This window comes from Balaenoptera borealis, assembly GCF_965194805.1.
Source record: "Balaenoptera borealis genome assembly, chromosome: 15".
NCBI lineage: Eukaryota > Metazoa > Chordata > Mammalia > Artiodactyla > Balaenopteridae > Balaenoptera > Balaenoptera borealis.
Genome location: NC_138871.1, coordinates 76,964,828 through 76,983,942, shown reverse-complemented (window position 1 = coordinate 76,983,942; position 19,115 = coordinate 76,964,828). Strand labels below are relative to the sequence as shown.

Below are 19,115 nucleotides of genomic sequence, written 5' to 3'. Positions count from 1 at the left end.
TGATTAAAAAAAAAATGAAGTTAGAAAGGATAACAGAACTGTGTGATTTAGGAGGGCATCAGCATCTCATGAGACATTTCTGTGGGAACGCAAAGAGAGTATCAAACTTAGGAGTCAGAATGGTGAAATGTATGAGCTACTCACAGTGAAGTTGCTTCTTATTTTAAAAAACAGGGCTAAACATTTATCTTTCAGTATTACCTCTATCTGAATTTCAGAATCAAATATACTAAGTAAACTAGTTTTTCTCTAGCACTAGCAGAACGAAAAGAATTAACTTTTAAAGGCAAACAGTTTGGGTATATTTACTAGGATATTTAACTGTTATGTGACAACAGATTTCCCTCTGATGGAAAATGAAACCTTAACAATATTTTCCCCTTCCTTGGTGGAAATAATTGGGATTAATATATTATGACTGTTCTCCAGTTAAAAGTCTAAGGCCTGTGTCCTCTCCCAGAAGACAAACCTGCTTCGAATGAAGTAGTGATCAGAAGCTGTGATGGTCCACATATCCACCCCAGGAACAGGAACAGTGCCCAGCTGGGTCCACCAAGCTTGGCTATGGCTATTCCCAAAGTATTAAAAAACCCTGGCAGTCTGAGTTTATTGCAATAGAAAATGTTGGGTTTCACCTACCAAAAAAGGATAACAGATTTAAAAAAAAAACCAATAATTATTTAAGAGATTTATTAAAGCATCTTATCACAAAGATGGAAACACATACAAAATTAGAAACATGCAACCATCATCTTCCACAGTCAAGTTAAAATGTTATATATTTTTTCTGTTTTCAGAGCTGAAAACTTCAGATCTTATACCGAACTCGCTCACCCTGAATATTTAATTCATTCTTCCTGGAAGTATCCAGGGCAGCAAATAACCAAAATGCAAACTATTATATAAAGAAAGTGCAGTTAAAAAAGAATATGTGTAGAGAATGCCCACTTCCCACCCACCCCCCAATCAAAGGCAAACAATGGCACTTTGCTCTTGCTTAACCTAGATTGTCTTCAAAAACTATTAAAATGTAATACACTTAACAACAAAATCTGACTTTTAATAGCTATCCAAAAAGCTTGTTAGTGTTTAAACAAAGGAAAATGTACTTTATATCCAACAAGTTTGAAGAGCCCTGTGTTGCAGCATTTTGTAAAATAAACAAGACAAAAAGCTGGTATAGGGTTTATTGACAAAGGCAGAATTTCTTCAGGCAGGTATGTAAGGAGGTGGTGGTTCCTTCTCGGGCATCTTCACTGCCATTTCATAGGTTGGCAAAACATACTGAAGAGAGACAAAAAATTATATTAGACTTAATTCTCCTTTAAAATTCTATCTGAATAATTCAGCTTTCAGAATTAATACCTTTAATAGGGGTATATAAACCTACGGAAGAGCTGAAGAAACCATTAGCTAAGTACACTTCACCCTTGAGTACACCTGACCCTTGAGCAATGTGGGCATTAGGGGCGCCGACACTCTGCACAGCTGAAAATCCACATATAACTTATAGTTGGCCCTCCGTATCTGCAGTTCCACATCTGCAGATTCAACGCAGACTGTAAAGTACTGTAGTATTTACTACTGAAAAACATCTACATATTAGTGGACCCTCGCAGTTCAAACCCATGTTGTCCGAGGGTCAACTATAGCTCCTGAGAGTAGAGATGACTAATAACCTGGAGCTTTTACACACAGGTGAGATGTCTGATCCAAGATCACTAGAGATGGATGATGGAAGGCGGGAGGGCAGACAAAATTTTGCCTCTGAACTGACCCTGAGGCCACCAGGCCACCTTGACAAGCGGTATGTGCCGCCACCTTCCCCTCGCTCCACTCTGACTGATAAAGCAGCAGTGCCAAGTACACCTCAGGAACTTAGGATCTCGGTGAAGGGTACCGCTGAACCATGCTAAAGGAATGCTCCATTATGAGGCTGTATTTCATCAGAATCTGTAGGCAAAGGATCAAGCACTTGTGTCCTCTGCTCTAAGGTAAAGGGCACATCTATGTAGAAGAGTGGCATTTTTAATCTAAGTGACTCCAATGTGACAGGCTGGCCCTACATGGGTCACATATACTCTACATGCTGGAAACCTGGGAAAACAGTACAGCAGCAACTAGAGGGCCTGAGGGGTAGGCCTCCCAACAGACTCATGGAATCCACTGCATTCATCTCCCCACAGGAAAAGCAGCTTCCCCTTTGGATCATATGGATGTTTTTGGAAAGCAACACAAGCTTCAGCTGATGGTACCCTATCCTTAGAAGTTCCAGAAGCCAAGAGCCTGGCATCGCTCACACTGCTGGTCCCTGTCTGACCTCCCCCTCAAAATGTAACACTTGGAGACCGATTACGAATCAAACCTATCGGCCAAACAGAATGAGATGAGCAGTGCAGGGTGCCTCTAGCCCATGTACCCAGGATTCCAAGTGGGAAAGGCTGAAACTTGTAGATACAAGCTATCCACAAGTTTAGGATTATCCCTAAACCACAGTTATGGCACTGAAGAGAAAGTCAAGATCCAGGTTCTTCTCTTTGGAATAACTGATAAAGGCTAGTGAAGATTTAATACTGTAAAGGATCATTCACCTGTGGAGGTGCTTCAAAGGCAGGGTACACAGCAATCTCTGGCATGTTTCTGTTGTTGATGTATTTATAACAGTTCCAAACACAGTTGATTAGATAAGCCTAAAAGAATACAAACAAAATTTACATATGCTCGAAACTCAACAGACCACCTGCTCTAAAATTAAAGTGACTTACAATGCTCTCCCCACATTTTCTCCACAGAGAAGGAAACTGGCATCCACTTGGACCTAGCACAGGCCAGGCGCTTTCCCTACCTGCCCTCACTTAAATGTCACAGGTTTTATTACCACTGCTTTACAGAGAAACCAGAGTTTGGGGTTCCAATTCAAGTGTGACAACCATTGTGCTGCAGAAGAAATTCTATTTTTGAACCTTGGGAATTTTAACAGGTTTTCAATCCAAATCATGAACCACATCCAAAAACACAATGATGTTCCTTAGGAAGAATCCTGGCATTTCCAACCACTGCCTGGAAACAAGAGGGAGGACATACCCTGGAAGCTGTCTCTACTACTACATCAGAATAAGGAGAACTGTAAGGAGACACAGCAACAAGAAGGTTTTAGACGGATCGTGTCACAGTCCAAATGGCCCCCCAAATATTCAGTGAGCAACTCACCTTAAAAATGATGAACAAGGCAAAGAATACAAGAACAATGAACAGGAGGCAGCTGGAGTCCAAAGCCAGGAGGTCATCTTTATAGGGAAAATCAGGCTATAAAAAAAAAGGGGGGTGGGGGATGAATAGGCAGAGCAGAAAGGATTTTTAGAGAAGGGAAACTATTCTGTTATGGTATCACAATGATGAGTACATGTCATTATACACTTGTCCGAATCCCTACAATGCACAACACCAAAAGTGACCTCTAATGTAAACCACAGGCTTTGAGTGATAATGATGTATCAGTGCAGGTTCATCAATTGGAACAAATATCCACTGTGGTTCAGAATATGGATTGTGAGGGAGGTTGGGTGGGCAGGAGGGGGTATATGGGAACTCTGTACTTTCTGTTCAATTTTGCTATGAACCTAAAACTGCTCTAAAAAATAAAGTTTATTAATTAAACATATACACACACACTTATAATTCAGCCATGGCACCTGTACTTTGTGATCAACTAGAAAGCATCTTAAGAATACAAACAAAAGGCACCCAAGTCAGAACTGATATTCTAATAAAAACTTATAAACAGAATTTAACTCAAAGTGCTTTCTAAGCCTCATCATCATTAATGCATGCTACTGATCACTTAAAATATATGTTTGAATACCCAGAATACTCCTAAGAGTCTAAACTGAGCTCATTTTCTCTTTACTCTTCACTATTTGACATCTTCCTGGCCTTTGGGAACGCACAGTCTCCTGTACATGACCCCAGATTTGTCCCTGCGTCACTAAGTCAGGAGGTGCTGAGATTTACCTAAGTTTCATGGGCTATTCAGTCCTACATGGGGAAAATGATTTTTTAAAAGCCAAGTGTCAGGAATTCCCTGGTGGTCCAGTGGTTAGAACTCCGTGCTTCCACTGCGGTGGCCGGGGTTCCACCCCTGGTCGGGGAACTAAGATCCCACAAGCCTCAAGGCGTGGCCAAAAAAAAAAAAAGCCAATTGTCAGTCTCAACGCTCATCAGAAAGGGGCCAAAAGAAGGCACGTCCCTGGTTTATGAAGCCAGGCAAGCTTATACTATTTACTGGACACATAAAATGTTCTGCTGAGAAAGATCAGCTGTATTTACTCAAATATTTCTTTAGCATTTACTGTGTGCAAGGCAATGAGCTAGGTTCAGGGAGAAGGGCATTACAAACTAATTTAGGATTTACAAGCTGGCCAACAGAGAAAGCATCTTCCAGTCTGGGACACCAAGTGAATAACAGAACAGAGAAACCACTGGGGTTCTGCCAAAGGAATAGTAAATTCCTTTTGATGTTCTTCTATAAAGTTCATTTAATCTTTTAAAACTTGTAACTGTTTTTAATGGAAACATCAACACAAAGGCCCAAATAATTTTACATTTTCATAAAAAAAGCACACAAAAATCCCAAGGACCAGAAGAAAATCGTATCCACACACCAACCCCAAACCCTAGCTACGAAGTGTCTCCTTGGAACAAAACTGTTCTTTAAGCCTTCATCTATAAATAAAGAAAAGGACAAAAACCGAATGGGACCAGCTCCCGGGGGAACGCTATAAATTTTATTCAGAAGGCCTGCAAATTTTCAGCCAAGGACTACATGATCAGAGAGAACTACGCTCAGGAAGCTGCTGAGCATGGCTGACCAGGCCAGCAGGCCCCGCCCCGGGCCACCTCTCTCCAGCCCCATCACACGCTGCTCCCGCCACGCCTGCCGGGCCACCGCGGTCACCGCTGAGTTCCCTGACGACGCCACGTTCCTTCCTGCATCAAGGTGTCTCTTTTACCTGGAACTTTCTTCTGTACTTTTCCTATCTGAAGTCCTACTCAGACTCTTGAGTGCAATTCAAAGCTCACTCCCCAGCCCAGGTGTGGTATCCGTGTGATACCCACTCACAAAGCAACCGACACTTTTCCTTCACCGTCTTTATCACAATTTTAATTCAATAATCGTCAACTTCCCAATTCTTTCACTAGAAAGTAAGTTTTAACTGATGTAGCCCTAGGACTGAGCAGAGTGCCTTGCACAGAGGAAGCCATCAACAAACGTTTTTTGAATGAATGAATGAATAATACATTTGTGGTATGCAAAATGGACTATCTGAAGTGGGTTTCGAGAAAATTCCCAAAAGACAGCATTTTTGAAATAAACTTCCATTTATCTGGATCCTACACCTCCATCCAGACCTTACTTCAGCCCACAGTGTTCCCTGCCCCTCCGTCCCATGGCATTAACTTATGCTCATTTACTGCTGTCATGGGACAGCCCTAGCTTATTATCACAAATGAGATCTTCATGTCTTGACTCCCCAAATACATGGTTTGCTCCTTGAAGAGAAGGAGGTTTGCTCCTTGAAGAGAAGGAAGTTATGTTTCTATTTATACCATTCACTAACAGTTTGCCTAGAATAGAGTGAAGGCTATAGAAGGCACTCAAATATTTGCTACAGATGCTTGCAAAGACAGAAAGCTACAACTCCAATGAGTGCCAAATACAGTCGAATTATTGTATTTTTCATATACCCCAAACAAAAGCTGAACTACTCCTGAAGTTCTATGATATCCATCTTTAGGGACTTTTAATATTGGATTATCCACGTGGTACGGCAAGAAGATATTCTATTTTCATCTTTTCGGTTTCAACATGGTCATTAAGAGTAGTAATGATAATTGCTTTAAAACATTTTAAAAAATAAACACGGGAGGTTAAAATAAAAATAGTGCCCAAAAGCCGACTCTGAATTTCAATGAATGAAAAAGAAGTTTAATTAGCATACACACTTACTAACTGATCCAGATACTCTTTGATTCTTGGCAAGTAAGTGAGAGAACTGATAGCAACCAGGCAGCTGAGAACGAAGTCAAAAAGCCGGTAGCAGAAGAACGGAATCAGCCAACCCACTTGATACTGAAGGAAAGAAACAGCAACCACAACATCACGTCACGTATATGCAATGACTGGGTACCATTCAGTAAAACTCAGAACTCCAGAAGTTAAAATCATAGAATACTTACAGAAATTGCTCCATATACCAGCATTGAACTGATGATAAACATAAGAACAGAGACGGCAAAAAGAACACAGGCATTATCTAAGAAAACAAAAGCAAGAATCTAATTAATCTACCTACATAACAAAAAGAATAAAACTCTTTATGACAAAATAATGTTATTAAGTAATGAAGTTTGAGAAATCCATGCCTTTTTCTTGTTTGTTAAACGGCCACAACTCACTGCCACTTATTTAGGATGGCACATGAAGCAGGTACTCTGCCAGCGATAGATCTCTGCCCAGAGTCTAACTTCTGAAGATATGAAATAGATAATTATAATTCAGTGTGGCAAGTGCTACAACAGAAGCAGAAATGATTAGTTTTGCCTGTAGAATCAGGGAAAAAATATGGAAGAAATGGTACAATTTGGGTCTTGTGAGGTAAGCAGGGTTCGACTGGAGCAAAAGGCTGGTATTTGCTTAAGAGACAGATGTATTAAACATAGAGTTATACAGATGCCCCCAACTGCCTTAGATAAAATACACAGCCTGAAATTCAAGGTTCTCCCTTAATCCCCCACCCCCATTTCAACACCTAAAATTCCCGCTCCGCATCCCTTCAACCATGGCTTCTCTGCTACATCCTGGTCTATTTTCCTCTTTGTTCCTCAACCCTTCCTCAGATTGCTGCCTTTCTCTACATTAATCCATGTTCACTAAATTTTCTCACAAAGCACTCGTGTAATCTCAAACAAAACAAAAATAAACCAAAAAAGCACCCACACTGGACTTGATGAGTTTCTCAGCACAAATCTAAAGCTGATTCTCTGACTCTGGCTAGTTGAGAACCTGAAAGGCACTAACAATGATGAATGATTAGACTAACTGCTGAATGTTCACACTACTGGATAAATGTTATGTATCATCTTGTCACTTGGCAATGCAAACAGCATCAATATCTGGCACTAAACTAAGTAAGAATAGCCCTCTTTAAATTTTCCTAGAGGATGTAGGATAGCTAACTGTTAAGGACTGCAGAACGCAAAATTGCACTCAAAGGGAAGAATTCAAATATAAACAAACTTGAAAGCAAAATTTATCATTCAAACAATCAGCTTTCAAAAATCTGTTACTGGGAGACTAGGAGTTGATTTTGACTTCTTAAAGTATTGGAATAATTAAAGTGAAGTTCAAGGTCTTCCGCTGGAGCAACAAATAGCAAAACAGAGGAGAGATGGGGTGGTGGGTGGGAAACACATTTCATGCCTGGAACAAGGGACACTCCAGTATGTGTGAATCAATAAGTCAAACAAAATATGAGAGGCCAGATGCCAGAGAAGAACCTCAGGTTCCCACCCACCACTACATTCAGCACCTCCTTGGGAGGCCACAAGTGTTCACCCATCTCCAAAGTGAGTATAAATAAGGATAAATTCATATTTGAAAAACAGCTTGCATATGCTGCAGAAGTATTTCCTATAAACTGAGTGTCACATCCTATTTGGCTGATTAAAAATAACTAATCACAAACCTCATTTAAAAAAATCAGTTATGAGGCCAATGATTAGAAGTTAACTTACCTTTGCAATACTGGGTCTGTGGGAAAGTAAAATTTTACCTTCCACAGAAACACCAACTACTGTATGACCAAGAACTATGTATTTTTTTTTAATATTCGCTCAATAACAGGGCTTCAGTAGAATATAATCAACAAAAATATGACAATAAATAGACCTGATTTTCTCTATAGCAGCGACAACACTCACGCAACATGCAATGAATCTGTGACTTCTTCCCTGCAGCTCTAACAAAAGAGTCAGTTGTACAGACCTACGAGAATCTCAATAACCGTAAGTCTTTTTCTACACCTCAATTTTAAGAGAAACACACATGACAAGGGAAAACGCTGACATTAGCAGGTTCAGTAAAATTTTACAGCCTAAAGTAAAATTTTATAAATGCCAAAAAATCGTCACTGGAAGCTAAAGTTTTATTTATTGTTCTATTCTGGGCTTCTAAATAAAAACAGATTACTCAGAAGAAAAAAAATCAAATGCCAGAAAGTATGTTTCTGTATGTTCTTGGTATTTCTGCTATCAATTTGACAACAAAATTAAAGGATTATACTGTATTTGGAAATACAACCAGGAAACTCATTTTTTAAAAAAAACCACTTTAAAAACACAGTATGAACAATTGTTAGTGTTATCACACTACAATGTATAACAGATGGCCAGAAAACTCTACTTGGCTCCTAAAATAGGCTAGCCCTGAGGACAATGAATCATTTGAATTAATGACCAAATTTTTTTTAAAAAAACTTCATTAATGGATCAGAGAAGATCACAATGTACAGAAGTACAGAACTTTATGATAAAAGCTAATCTAAAAAGATCCTACAATATAAATACAACACACATGTGAACTGGGAACATTTTTCTGAAGTGAAATTTTTCTGAAGAAGAAATTGTTCACACTAAGAAGTCTGAAGCATAATTTTCTGTTCAAATATTAAATGTTTAACATAATTTTAATATAAAATTAAACCTGTATTTTAGAGAAAGATAAATAATGAAAAATACTGCTATCAGGGAATAAATAGGTTTAAAAAGGTAATTTCCATGAACATTCATTCCATGAATGTTCTAGGAGTACTCTATTTTTAACGCCAATGTCAAATCTCCGCCTAAACAATAAAAATATATTAAGAATTGAGACCCTGGGCAAAAGATACCACCAAATATTCAAATAATTCACATTTTATATTTTACTGTAAGATTTTTGCTCCATGAGCAAATCCATCCTCTACTACAACTTGTCAGCTGACCCTCAAAGGTTCAGTCTTTCTTGTAATTCCTTCTCCCCTCCTCTCTCTACAGTACCCCAATGTATACAATACACATTTCTCAAAAGTCTTCCAGCAGTCTATTACATTTTCTGGTTACAAATGCTCAATTATAATTCTCAATTATAATGCTCAATTATAATTTTTGAAAAACCTACAAAAACATTTTGTGCCTCGGCAAGTATAACAAACATAATTTAATCAATCCTCCTCTAAGTAACTCTGTATGTGTGTAATTAGCAGGAGATATTTTCAACTAAAAACATACCAGCCATTCTCTCGGATGAATAGTAATTGCCAATGACTTCATACTGAATGTTGACAGCTGGCATTGAGTTTGGATGTGTTACTTCCACAGTCAGCAAAATTGCCATCAACAGGTTGACCACCTGTGAAAGATAACAGTTTATCAATTATACTACTAACCAGGGAGTGAGCAGTCCTCAGCACAATCTTCAGATGTCTTCCCCTATTTAACATTGTTTTCCCTGAAGTAACAGAGACACAAAAAGGGGACTACCTGTGAGACAAAATACACAATACCGTTTTAAGAATACTTTAAAGTAAATATTTCATAAAGTGAAAGTACAAACTTAATCATTTCAGAGAAAAGATGTTTGACTGATCCTGTGTCAATATAACAGAATAAGAAGGCACAATAATGAAAAATGAGAGATCATCACAAATTGTTCATTTGAATCACATATTTATTCATATCCCAGTCTCAGAATTTCCAGACTTGAAGAAGCTAATCGATCAGATAAATATAATTTCCATGGGCTAAGTATGTAATGATCCATCAGATAAGCCTAAAGCCCCTCCACAGTTATCTCCTGTCCAGCGATAGGGAACTATAAACTCTTGAGCTACACTCAAATGCTTAAAAAGATTTTGACTGTGCCACTTTATTTTCACCTATTGGTCTTAATTCTACAGTTTGAGATAATTTGCTACCCCTTCTGAATAAGTGCTCCTCTGACACCTAAGGGCAGCCAACATATGCCTCCAACTATTGTCTTTTCTAGAATAAACACTCAAGTACTTAAACCAGTTTTCTAACCAGCATATTTTCCAGCTAGCTCACTAGTTCCTCTTTGCTCCCCTCCATACACACGTTCCAGTTTGTTCAACATACTATTAAAATGAGAGAAGATCAGCCTGATCACAACACATCGGGATCTCAGTTCCCATATCCTAGGCTAACAAATTTCAGTTAACGCAGCCTGAAAGGGCACTGGCTGCATAAATCTTTTGAATGTCACATGAGTGACTCCCTAAAACTCCCAGTTCTTTTTCACATTTGATCCTGCTAAGCTACCACCTATATCTACCTGTAGAGTTGGATTCAGAGGCCCAAGCGTAAGCCCTTATATATATTTGCAATCAAATTTCATCTTATTAACATTCTTGCCTATCAAGATTTTCTCCATCTAGATTCTGACACCCTGCGGATAGACTTACTCTCTCTCAGCCTCCTGCATTTGAAAATATGATCATCATGTAATGAGAATCTCCATCTAAGTCATAAGCAAAAGAACAGGGCTGATGACAAAGCCGCCAGACAGAGGCTGTTCTCTTCCCATTAGCCAGCAACCTTTGAATAAAAGTCTTTAGTCCAGAGAAACATCTTGACTTTGTCAAACATCTTGCTGAAATCCCATCACTGGTATCTGGTGAATTTTCTTAGTCTACCAGGGTGTAACTCCAACTCAAAAAGGAAATTCTCTAGGCCTCTAGTTGTTAGTGAACTGCACAGTTATCCCAGGAGGCACCACTTCCTTTAAGTGATCAAAACAACCCTAATGATTTGAGGATTGGAGTAGGCTTCCCTATCTAAAGTTCACAGAATCTGTCTTCCTTCCCTTTGTGAACATTTGATACTTTCAAGGGATATCGGAGCTTTACCAACAGTGTTTTAAACAATCTCTATTATGTAGCTCTCTCCTGTCCACCCTGAATGATAACACAGCTTATCAGCTGAAGGCACTTCACATTCTGTAAGACATGCAGCCCAAGTTTTATCTTTAAATAAGATAAACAATGTCACAATACCTAATTCAGAATCAACTGATGCTTCTTACTATATACTATAAGTAAATTCACATATATTACTTCACTTATTCCTCACAACAATCTCGTGAAATATTACTTACGCCCATTTGCAGATGGGTAAACTAAGGTTCAGCAAAGTGAAATAACTTGTGTTAAGTTCACTGAGCTGAAGAGCTAGGATACAAATCTGGTTCTTTTTAAGGCATCCTCTGCTTACCACTATAGGATTACTTATAACCATTCCTAAGCAACCCTTGTTTTGAGATCTTTCCAAAATAAACCATTATTTAAGGCTATAAAATGTTTATACTTTACCCTCTAAATAAATAGGTTCAGTAACATGCCTTTTTCCTTGCACTGCTCAAAAGCAAGGTATTTTATCCTTCAATGCTTAAAAGGTCTTACAAGGGACAGTCATATTTGCAAGGTGACTCCCCAGTTGAAGGCTGATTTTTTTTTTTATTGCCCATTTTTATTGCAATGGGTTTTGGACAGTATATGTGGTGTATGAGTATGAGTTAATACAATCACGTGAATTAATTATTGAACAATCAGATATATCTACTAAAACACTGTATATTCTGTGTATGGAAATGAGTTCGAAATCAATTCACCAAACTCTTCTTTGCTAAGCACAATACGGTCATAGTTTAAAAGCTCTGCACTGTACAGAAAAACACTTTCATGTCAAGAAAAACGTGCAAACTCAATTACTAAGTGAAGGAAATGACACAACAAAAATATTTAGGAGTTTAATTTTCCCTTCTTAAATATTTGTATCACATGTAGGATTTATAAAAATCTCTTTTCTTCTCTTCCATGGGTAAGTCACAGACTCACCCATTATTATCTTCTAGTATTAGTGACACTTCAAATTTCTTTTCACTGTGAGTCATACCCCCGAATATTAAACAAAATAAATATAAGTCTAATCAAAAGGACCAAGAAATGGTAAAATAAATTCAGCACTATTTCATTAAACGCTCAATTTTTCAAATCTTCATTGAATTAATTATATTTCAATAGCACCCCAACTTAACATTTTAAAGTACTAATCTGGAAAACCCATTCTTGTGATCTTAAAAGATACATCACTGAGCACCTATCCTGTGCTCATATATAGGCCCTATCCTACTTACTTTTGATTACAGTTGATATTTCTACTAAGTTCCATGTAGCGTTTTTTAAAACACACATAAAACTTTATAGTTTTGTAATATAAAATTTCTATGAAGAGAGCAACTATATACAAACAATTCCAGAATATTTATTCCTGATTCATTTTTCCCTTTTACTGCATTCACGAAAGAAAATTAGTAAAAATGTAATTAAAATAATGATCAACTTCTAAACCTAGTAATATGGAGAGGTATAGAATGCAGCAAATATGTCAACAGCATGGGCAATGGACACACCAATGTAGGAGCGGTATTATATTTAGTGAGATAAACAATGTGGTTTGTGTTATAAACCTAGTGCACACTTTATATAAGTAAACAAACAGCAACGAAGACCAGATGTGTTAGATTTCACTTGTTTCAAAGGAATAGTATCAGATCCTTGGACACACTCAGCCTGGGGAGAGTAATTCCTCTTTGCTTCTCATTTCAAGGCCACACCCATCCCAGAAGACCCTTGAGGACCGGTTTTGTTTCTGTTTTATTTTTTAATCATTATTATTTAGTTTTCCCACAGCCTATTTTGCCACAACCCAATATCTGCTAAGACTATAATTAGAACAGTGTTTTAGGGCAACCTGATAAGGGTCTCAAGCAAGTCAGAGAGCCGTCATCAGATAGAGACCAAAATGGACTATCTTTAAAAATGTTGTTAAATGTATATATAGTTAAATGTATGTATACGGTTGTTGTTTACCATTATGTGCAGTTACAAATGAGTTATTCCTACTATTTTTGGAGGAGATAATTCATTTAATAAATGTCTAATAAGTACTTCAAATGCTCTAATAAGTTACTATTAAACACACAGTTTATAGAGAAAGGCATATCATCTTCCTCCCTCAAGGAGGACATCTTGTTGTAGGGGGTAAAAATTTTTAAAAAGATAATCATACTAATGTGTAATTAGTACTACTTAATAAGTACATACAAGAGGTATGCAGTAACTTTTCCAGGTACACAGTGAGGAAACCAGATCCCTCTGGCTGGGAGTCGAGGAAGCTTCATCAAGAAAACAACTGAGGGCTTCCCTGGTGGCGCAGTGGTTGAGAATCTCACTGCCAATGCAGGAGACACGGGTTCGAGCCCTGGTCTGGGAAGATCCCACATGCCACGGAGCAACTAGGCCCGTGAGCCACAACTACTGAGCCTGCGCATCTGGAGCCTGTGCTCCACAACAAGAGAGGCCGCGACAATGAGAGGCCCGCGCACCGCGATGAAGAGTGGCCCCCGCTCGCCGCAACTAGAGAAGGCCCTCGCACAGAAACGAAGACCCAACACAGCCATAAAAAAAAAAAAAAAAAAAAAGAACCAGCCATTTATTAAAAAAAAAAAAGAAAACAACTGAACTATTAAAAAACTAACTGCATAGAGGAAAATGTAGGAAGAACACTCTTTGACATAAATCACAGCAAGATCTTTTCTGACCCACCTCCTAAAGTAATGGAAATAAAAACAAACAAATGGGACCTAATGAAACTTAAAAGGTTTTGCAGAGCAAAGGAAACTAAAAACAAGATGAAAAGACAACCCTCAGAATGGGAGAAAATATTTGCAAATGAATCAACAAAGGATTAATCTCCAAAATATATAAACAGCTCATGCAGCTAAATATCAAAAGAAACAAACAACCCAATCCAAAAATGAGCAGAAGACCTAAACAGACATTTCTCCAAAGAAGACATACAGATGCCCAAGAGACACATGAAAAGATGCTCAACATCACTAATTATTAGAGAAATGCAATCAAAACTACAATGAGGTATCACCTCACACTGGTTAGAATGGGCATCATCAGAAAATCTACAAACAACAAAAGCTGGAGAGGGTGTGGAGAAAAGGGAACCCTCTTGCACTGTTGGTGGGAATGTAAATTGATACAGCCACTATGGAGAACAGTATGGAGGTTCCTCAAAAAACTAAAAATATAATTACCATATGACCCAGCAATCCCACTACTGGGCATATACCCTGAGAAAACCATAATTCAAAAAGACACATGCACCGCAATGTTCACTGCAGCACTATTTACAATAGCCAGGTCACGGAAGCAACCTAAATGCCCATCGACAGACAAATGGATAAAGAAGATGTGGTTCATATACACAATAGAATATTACTCAGCCATAAAAAGGACTGAAATTGGGTCATTTGTGGAGATAGGGATGGACCTAGAGACTGTCATACAGAGTGAAGTAAGTCAGAAAGAGAAAAACAAATATCATATGTTAACGCATATATGTGGAATCTAGAAAAATGGCACAGATGAACCGGTCTACAAGGCAGAAATGGAGACACAGGTGTAGAAAACAAATATATGGACACCAAGGGGAGAAAGTGGGGGGCTGGGGGTGGGATGAATCGGGAGATTGGGATTGACATGTATACACTAATAATGTATAAAATAGATAACTAATAAGAACCTGCTGTATAGCACAGGGAACTCCACTGTACAGTAGAAACTAACACAACATTGTAAAACAACTATACCCCAGTTAAAAAAAATAATAAATAACTGGATACGGCAAAATGGTTGTTAATGGTTGGAGCTGTATGATAAGTAAATGAAAGGTTTTTATACTATTTCATTATTTTTGTGTATTTGAGATTTTTCTCAATAAAGTTCTTAAAAAGTGACTTGGGGGAGAGCATTTTGGAGAGCAGGAATAGCATATTCAAAGGCACTGAGGCAAAAAAAAAAAAAGGTATTTGAGGAAAGATACTAACTTTGAAATATACACAAGCTATACTTATTTAAAGGTGTCTGGGGTGAGGACTGGAAAGGAACACAGCTTGAGGGAGCCTGTCTTCACTTCTACCCCAGCTACCTAACTTTTAGACTGTTTATGGTGAAGACACTCATGAAAAATTAGCCATATATTAAATCTTTCCAAGACCTAAAATTATAACAAATGCTCAAAATGTCTTCTTGTAGTACACCATTAACCATGAAAGAGGACACCCCTGCAGCAGACTTTTAAGCTCGTTTTCAATCGTTCAATAAGCATCTGAACTTATACCACATAAGAAACTGTTGTTTAAAATCACGTGGCTTCAAATTTTTCAATAAATGATAGAAAAAACAACTTATCAACGTCAGAGTTTAAACTGGAGCTCATTCTGAAATTTCATATTACTTAAACCAGGTATTAAGCCAGGCATGCTTCTTTCAACTGGCTCTGGCTTCTCTGTGTCCTACTGCACTGTTTAATACCATACAATTAATCCTTTACTCTACAGTGTGCAATCGCCTAACATGAGACCAGTAGAGGCAGTTCTAGAAGGCAATGACACTGTATCAGATACAAAGTCGTTGCTACAGTGTCTGCACCCAGCAGGAGGGAGGACTGCACCCCTAGGTTCCAAACAGCACAGGGCAATCTAAAGAGAATCATATTCTCCCACCTGGAACAGAGGAGGAAGAGTATCCTGACAAGGTACTTGCAGAGGGAAGTGACATTCCAGTTCACCCACTCCCATATTATTTCTCTTAGTAAAGAAGCTTCTGGCAAAAAAATGCACTGTTCAGACAACTCCTCTTTGCCTGTGTCTTGGTGATCTTGTTTTCTGAATGTTACATGTCTCCCCAACTAGACAGATATTGTGTCTTTATAGTGCCAGGATCCTGAAGCCACACTTTTTTTTTTTTTAATAAATTTATTTATTTATTTATGGCTGTGTTGGGTCTTCGTTTCTGTGCAAGGGCTTTCTCCAGTTGCGGCGAGCGGGGGCCACTCTTCATCGCGGTGCGCGGGCCTCTCACTGTCGCGGCCTATCCCGTTGCGGAGCACAGGCTCCAGACGCGCAGGCTCAGCAGTTGTGGCTCACGGGCCCAGCCGCCCCGCGACATGTGGGATCCTCCCGGAAAGGGGCACGAACCCGTGTCCTCTGCACTGGCAGGCGGACTCCTAACCACTGCGCCACCAGGGAAGCCCCCACACTTTTTAAAGTCACCAATACAATTACAATACTGTAATCCACAAAACCAATGGCCTTTTCCAGTTCTTAACGTAATTTGAATCTGATATTACTGATCACCTTCTCCTTCTCCCTTGACACTGTACCATAAGTTTCACTTTTGTATCTTTGCTCCAAAGTTCTTTGCAATACCATCAGTATCTTAATGGCAGATGCCATGGCCAAGACAAGAAACACTTGAGAGCCTCTGTGTGGCAGCTAATAGGAACACAAAAGACGAATAACACGTCTCTGTGATTTATTCTTTCTGTATGTGCACCACAGCCATTTACATTGTAGATAATCAATATATCTCTTAAAACAGATTAACTGATGTAAGCAGCTTATAATATTCTACTAACCAGAGAAATCCATGCAAAGAAAGAACAGCTACGGCATCTTTTTATAAAACTAAAGCACGCAAAAAGGATGCCATGCAAAATGTTTTCACATCAAGTCCTTCCAGTGGGAACAGATTTACAACTCCCTGTTCCCTATTTTGGGAGAATAAATGCCCTTACTAAAGTTCTTCTCTCTGCATTTTGAGTTCCATGGTTTATAACTCCTACTTTTCCTTGCTATTCCCTTAATTTTTATGAGCTGAGCCCATAGCATCAAAAAAAAATCTGCCTTGGAAAGAAATACAGCCAATTACATTCAGATGGTTGAAATAGAGATGGTGTTTATTTTCTTCTTGAGGAGTTAGAAATCCTTTGTTCTGTGAATGGAGGGAAGGATATGAGAAGAAACAGGAAGAGTAAGTTTGCAGGTTGAGTCCCAGGCTGCTGAGCTCTTTCTCAATTAAGTAGGAGGGAAGGTCATCTTCTAGGGATGAGGGAAGCAGGTTTGACTAAGAGGCCTGAGGACCCTGAAGATTTGAATTATTCAGTTAGGGAAGGCAGAGCTAAGGACAAACAAAGAAATTGAAGACCCAGACCCTTAGCAAAATGAAGAAATAAAAAGTTAGAAATACAATGCTGCTGTTGTCCTGAACTGATCAACGTCCAGTTTTACAAATCAGTTAAAATACAAAGGGGGGGTGGTCTTCGTGGGGAAATGTGATATAATTATAGCAGTAAGATGATGTTTCTGAATATAAAAACAATGGAAATATTAAAATAAGCTTAGAAACAACCCAATAAGCCTACACATTCAAGTTTTGTTGTTTTTAATGTACATTAATGAAGCAAGACTGTAAGTAACAACATGGCAATTAGGAATAAAGTGGAGTTCCAGTAGTCCTCTGGGGGTGGGGCATGAAACTGTATCTGCCTAACTGAAGATGATTCTCATCTGGTGTTTGCCAAATGGTGATGATTTCGATCAAACCTCTGGGGTGGGAAGAAATGAGAACAGAGAAAGGCAAAAAGATACATCTGTGATAAAGCTTTTCCTTTTTCGCAGTTCACAGATGTTATCAGAAACTGCAGTATCACTAATGCCACAACCTCCCAAACCAAAAACAAAAATTAAAAAAATCACAAAGTCATTAGCGAACATGACCAAGTCGACAATATGAGAACTTTGTCAAAACTTCTGTAAAGTCATCATAACCTAAAACTACTTAAACAGAAGCACATATTTACAAGTCACAAGTTAGATTCAATGTATATGGATACTGGAGATGGTGGTAAGAAATCACAAAGGTATTACTAGTGAACCACCAATCAATAATACTGTAAACTTGGTCATGACATAGAATTACATAGATCTTGGCCCCCAGGGAATGCTAGCATATGTGACCAAAATGGAGTAAGTCCTCAACAAAGGTCTCAAAAAGCGGAATAGGTCTGTTATGAAAAGCGTCTCATGAGCACGGGATGGGGGAGTGAGGGGATCTACTGCATTAGGAAAAGGCAAATCGAGTGTATGTAAATCCTGGCAAATGGTATTACCTCCAAGCGTACTTCCAGACTCACATCAGAGGCCTTTCTGCCTACATCACAAACACACTGTAACAAATAAGGTCCAGGAACCACAGACAACTGCGTTAAAAATGGATATGGCGCCTTCCCTTCAAGCAAGAAGTAACGTTAAAACTAGGCTGCATCTATCAAGGTGCATTCCTATTTGTTTCGCTGGGGGAAAAAAAAAAAAAAATCCAGAAAGCACTGGGGGAAGGGAGAGTTCTTTCAGATCACGGAAGCACTCAAAAAGATGCCGAAACCTGGTCATTTCCGTAACTCCCCAAACCAAAACCTAGCACCCTCATCCCGCCGCCCACCCCCCACGCCCCCCTGCAGCGCCTCTGCTTTTCCCAGTCTCGTTTTCCTCCTCTTACTCTCGCCCAAAAACCATCTCCCTATTCCCACCCACCACCATTCCGATTCCGGGACACAAGTCAGCCCCCTCAAAGTTAGAGGCCCCTAAAAAGAAGGTCCCCCACGCCTTCCCGCCCCACCCCTTCCCAGTGGATCCTCCCTTTCGGACCACCCCCCCCTTCCCGCTACTGGCGCATTCCCCCCAGCGCCCCTACTCTCCCGCCTCGCCAGCCCTTACCATGTACCAGGTCCCCAGGATGATTGTCCCGGTGCGGACATGGCAACAGCCGCAGCACCGGGTGCTGTAGAACCGGTCGCTGCGGCTCCGCTTGAAAGTCATGGACACCATTGGGAATCTGGCGGGCCTCGTTCTTGGCCGGGGCCCTGACAAACTCCTTCCGCCCAGCGGTTGAACCCAGATAACTCCGTCACTGTCCAAAATCAAACGACGCGTTTTCTAGCCCGCCCCCGGCCCCGGCCCCAGCCACAGCCAGACCCTTCGCACCTGCGCACTGAAGGCCCAGCGCTGCTCTCGCGCGAGCTCGGTTTACCCTTTTCCTCCACCTTCCCCGCACACAGGCCAATGGAAGAGCGGAAAGCTAGGTGGA

At 39.5% G+C, this 19,115-nt stretch overlaps 1 protein-coding gene across 1 annotated transcript; it reads right to left on the bottom strand.

The window, feature by feature from the left end:
* Positions 1 to 672: 672 nt before the first annotated feature.
* LAPTM4A (lysosomal protein transmembrane 4 alpha) lies at positions 673 to 19,017 on the bottom strand. Its single transcript, XM_082358455.1, has 7 exons — positions 18,746 to 19,017; positions 9,328 to 9,448; positions 6,238 to 6,314; positions 6,008 to 6,130; positions 3,211 to 3,306; positions 2,592 to 2,690; positions 673 to 1,284 (listed from the first exon to the last, which is right to left on the bottom strand). Exons 1-7 carry the CDS (start codon positions 18,854 to 18,856, stop codon positions 1,210 to 1,212), a joined length of 702 nt encoding a protein of 233 aa, XP_082214581.1. The 5' UTR covers positions 18,857 to 19,017; the 3' UTR covers positions 673 to 1,209.
* Positions 19,018 to 19,115: the final 98 nt, after the last annotated feature.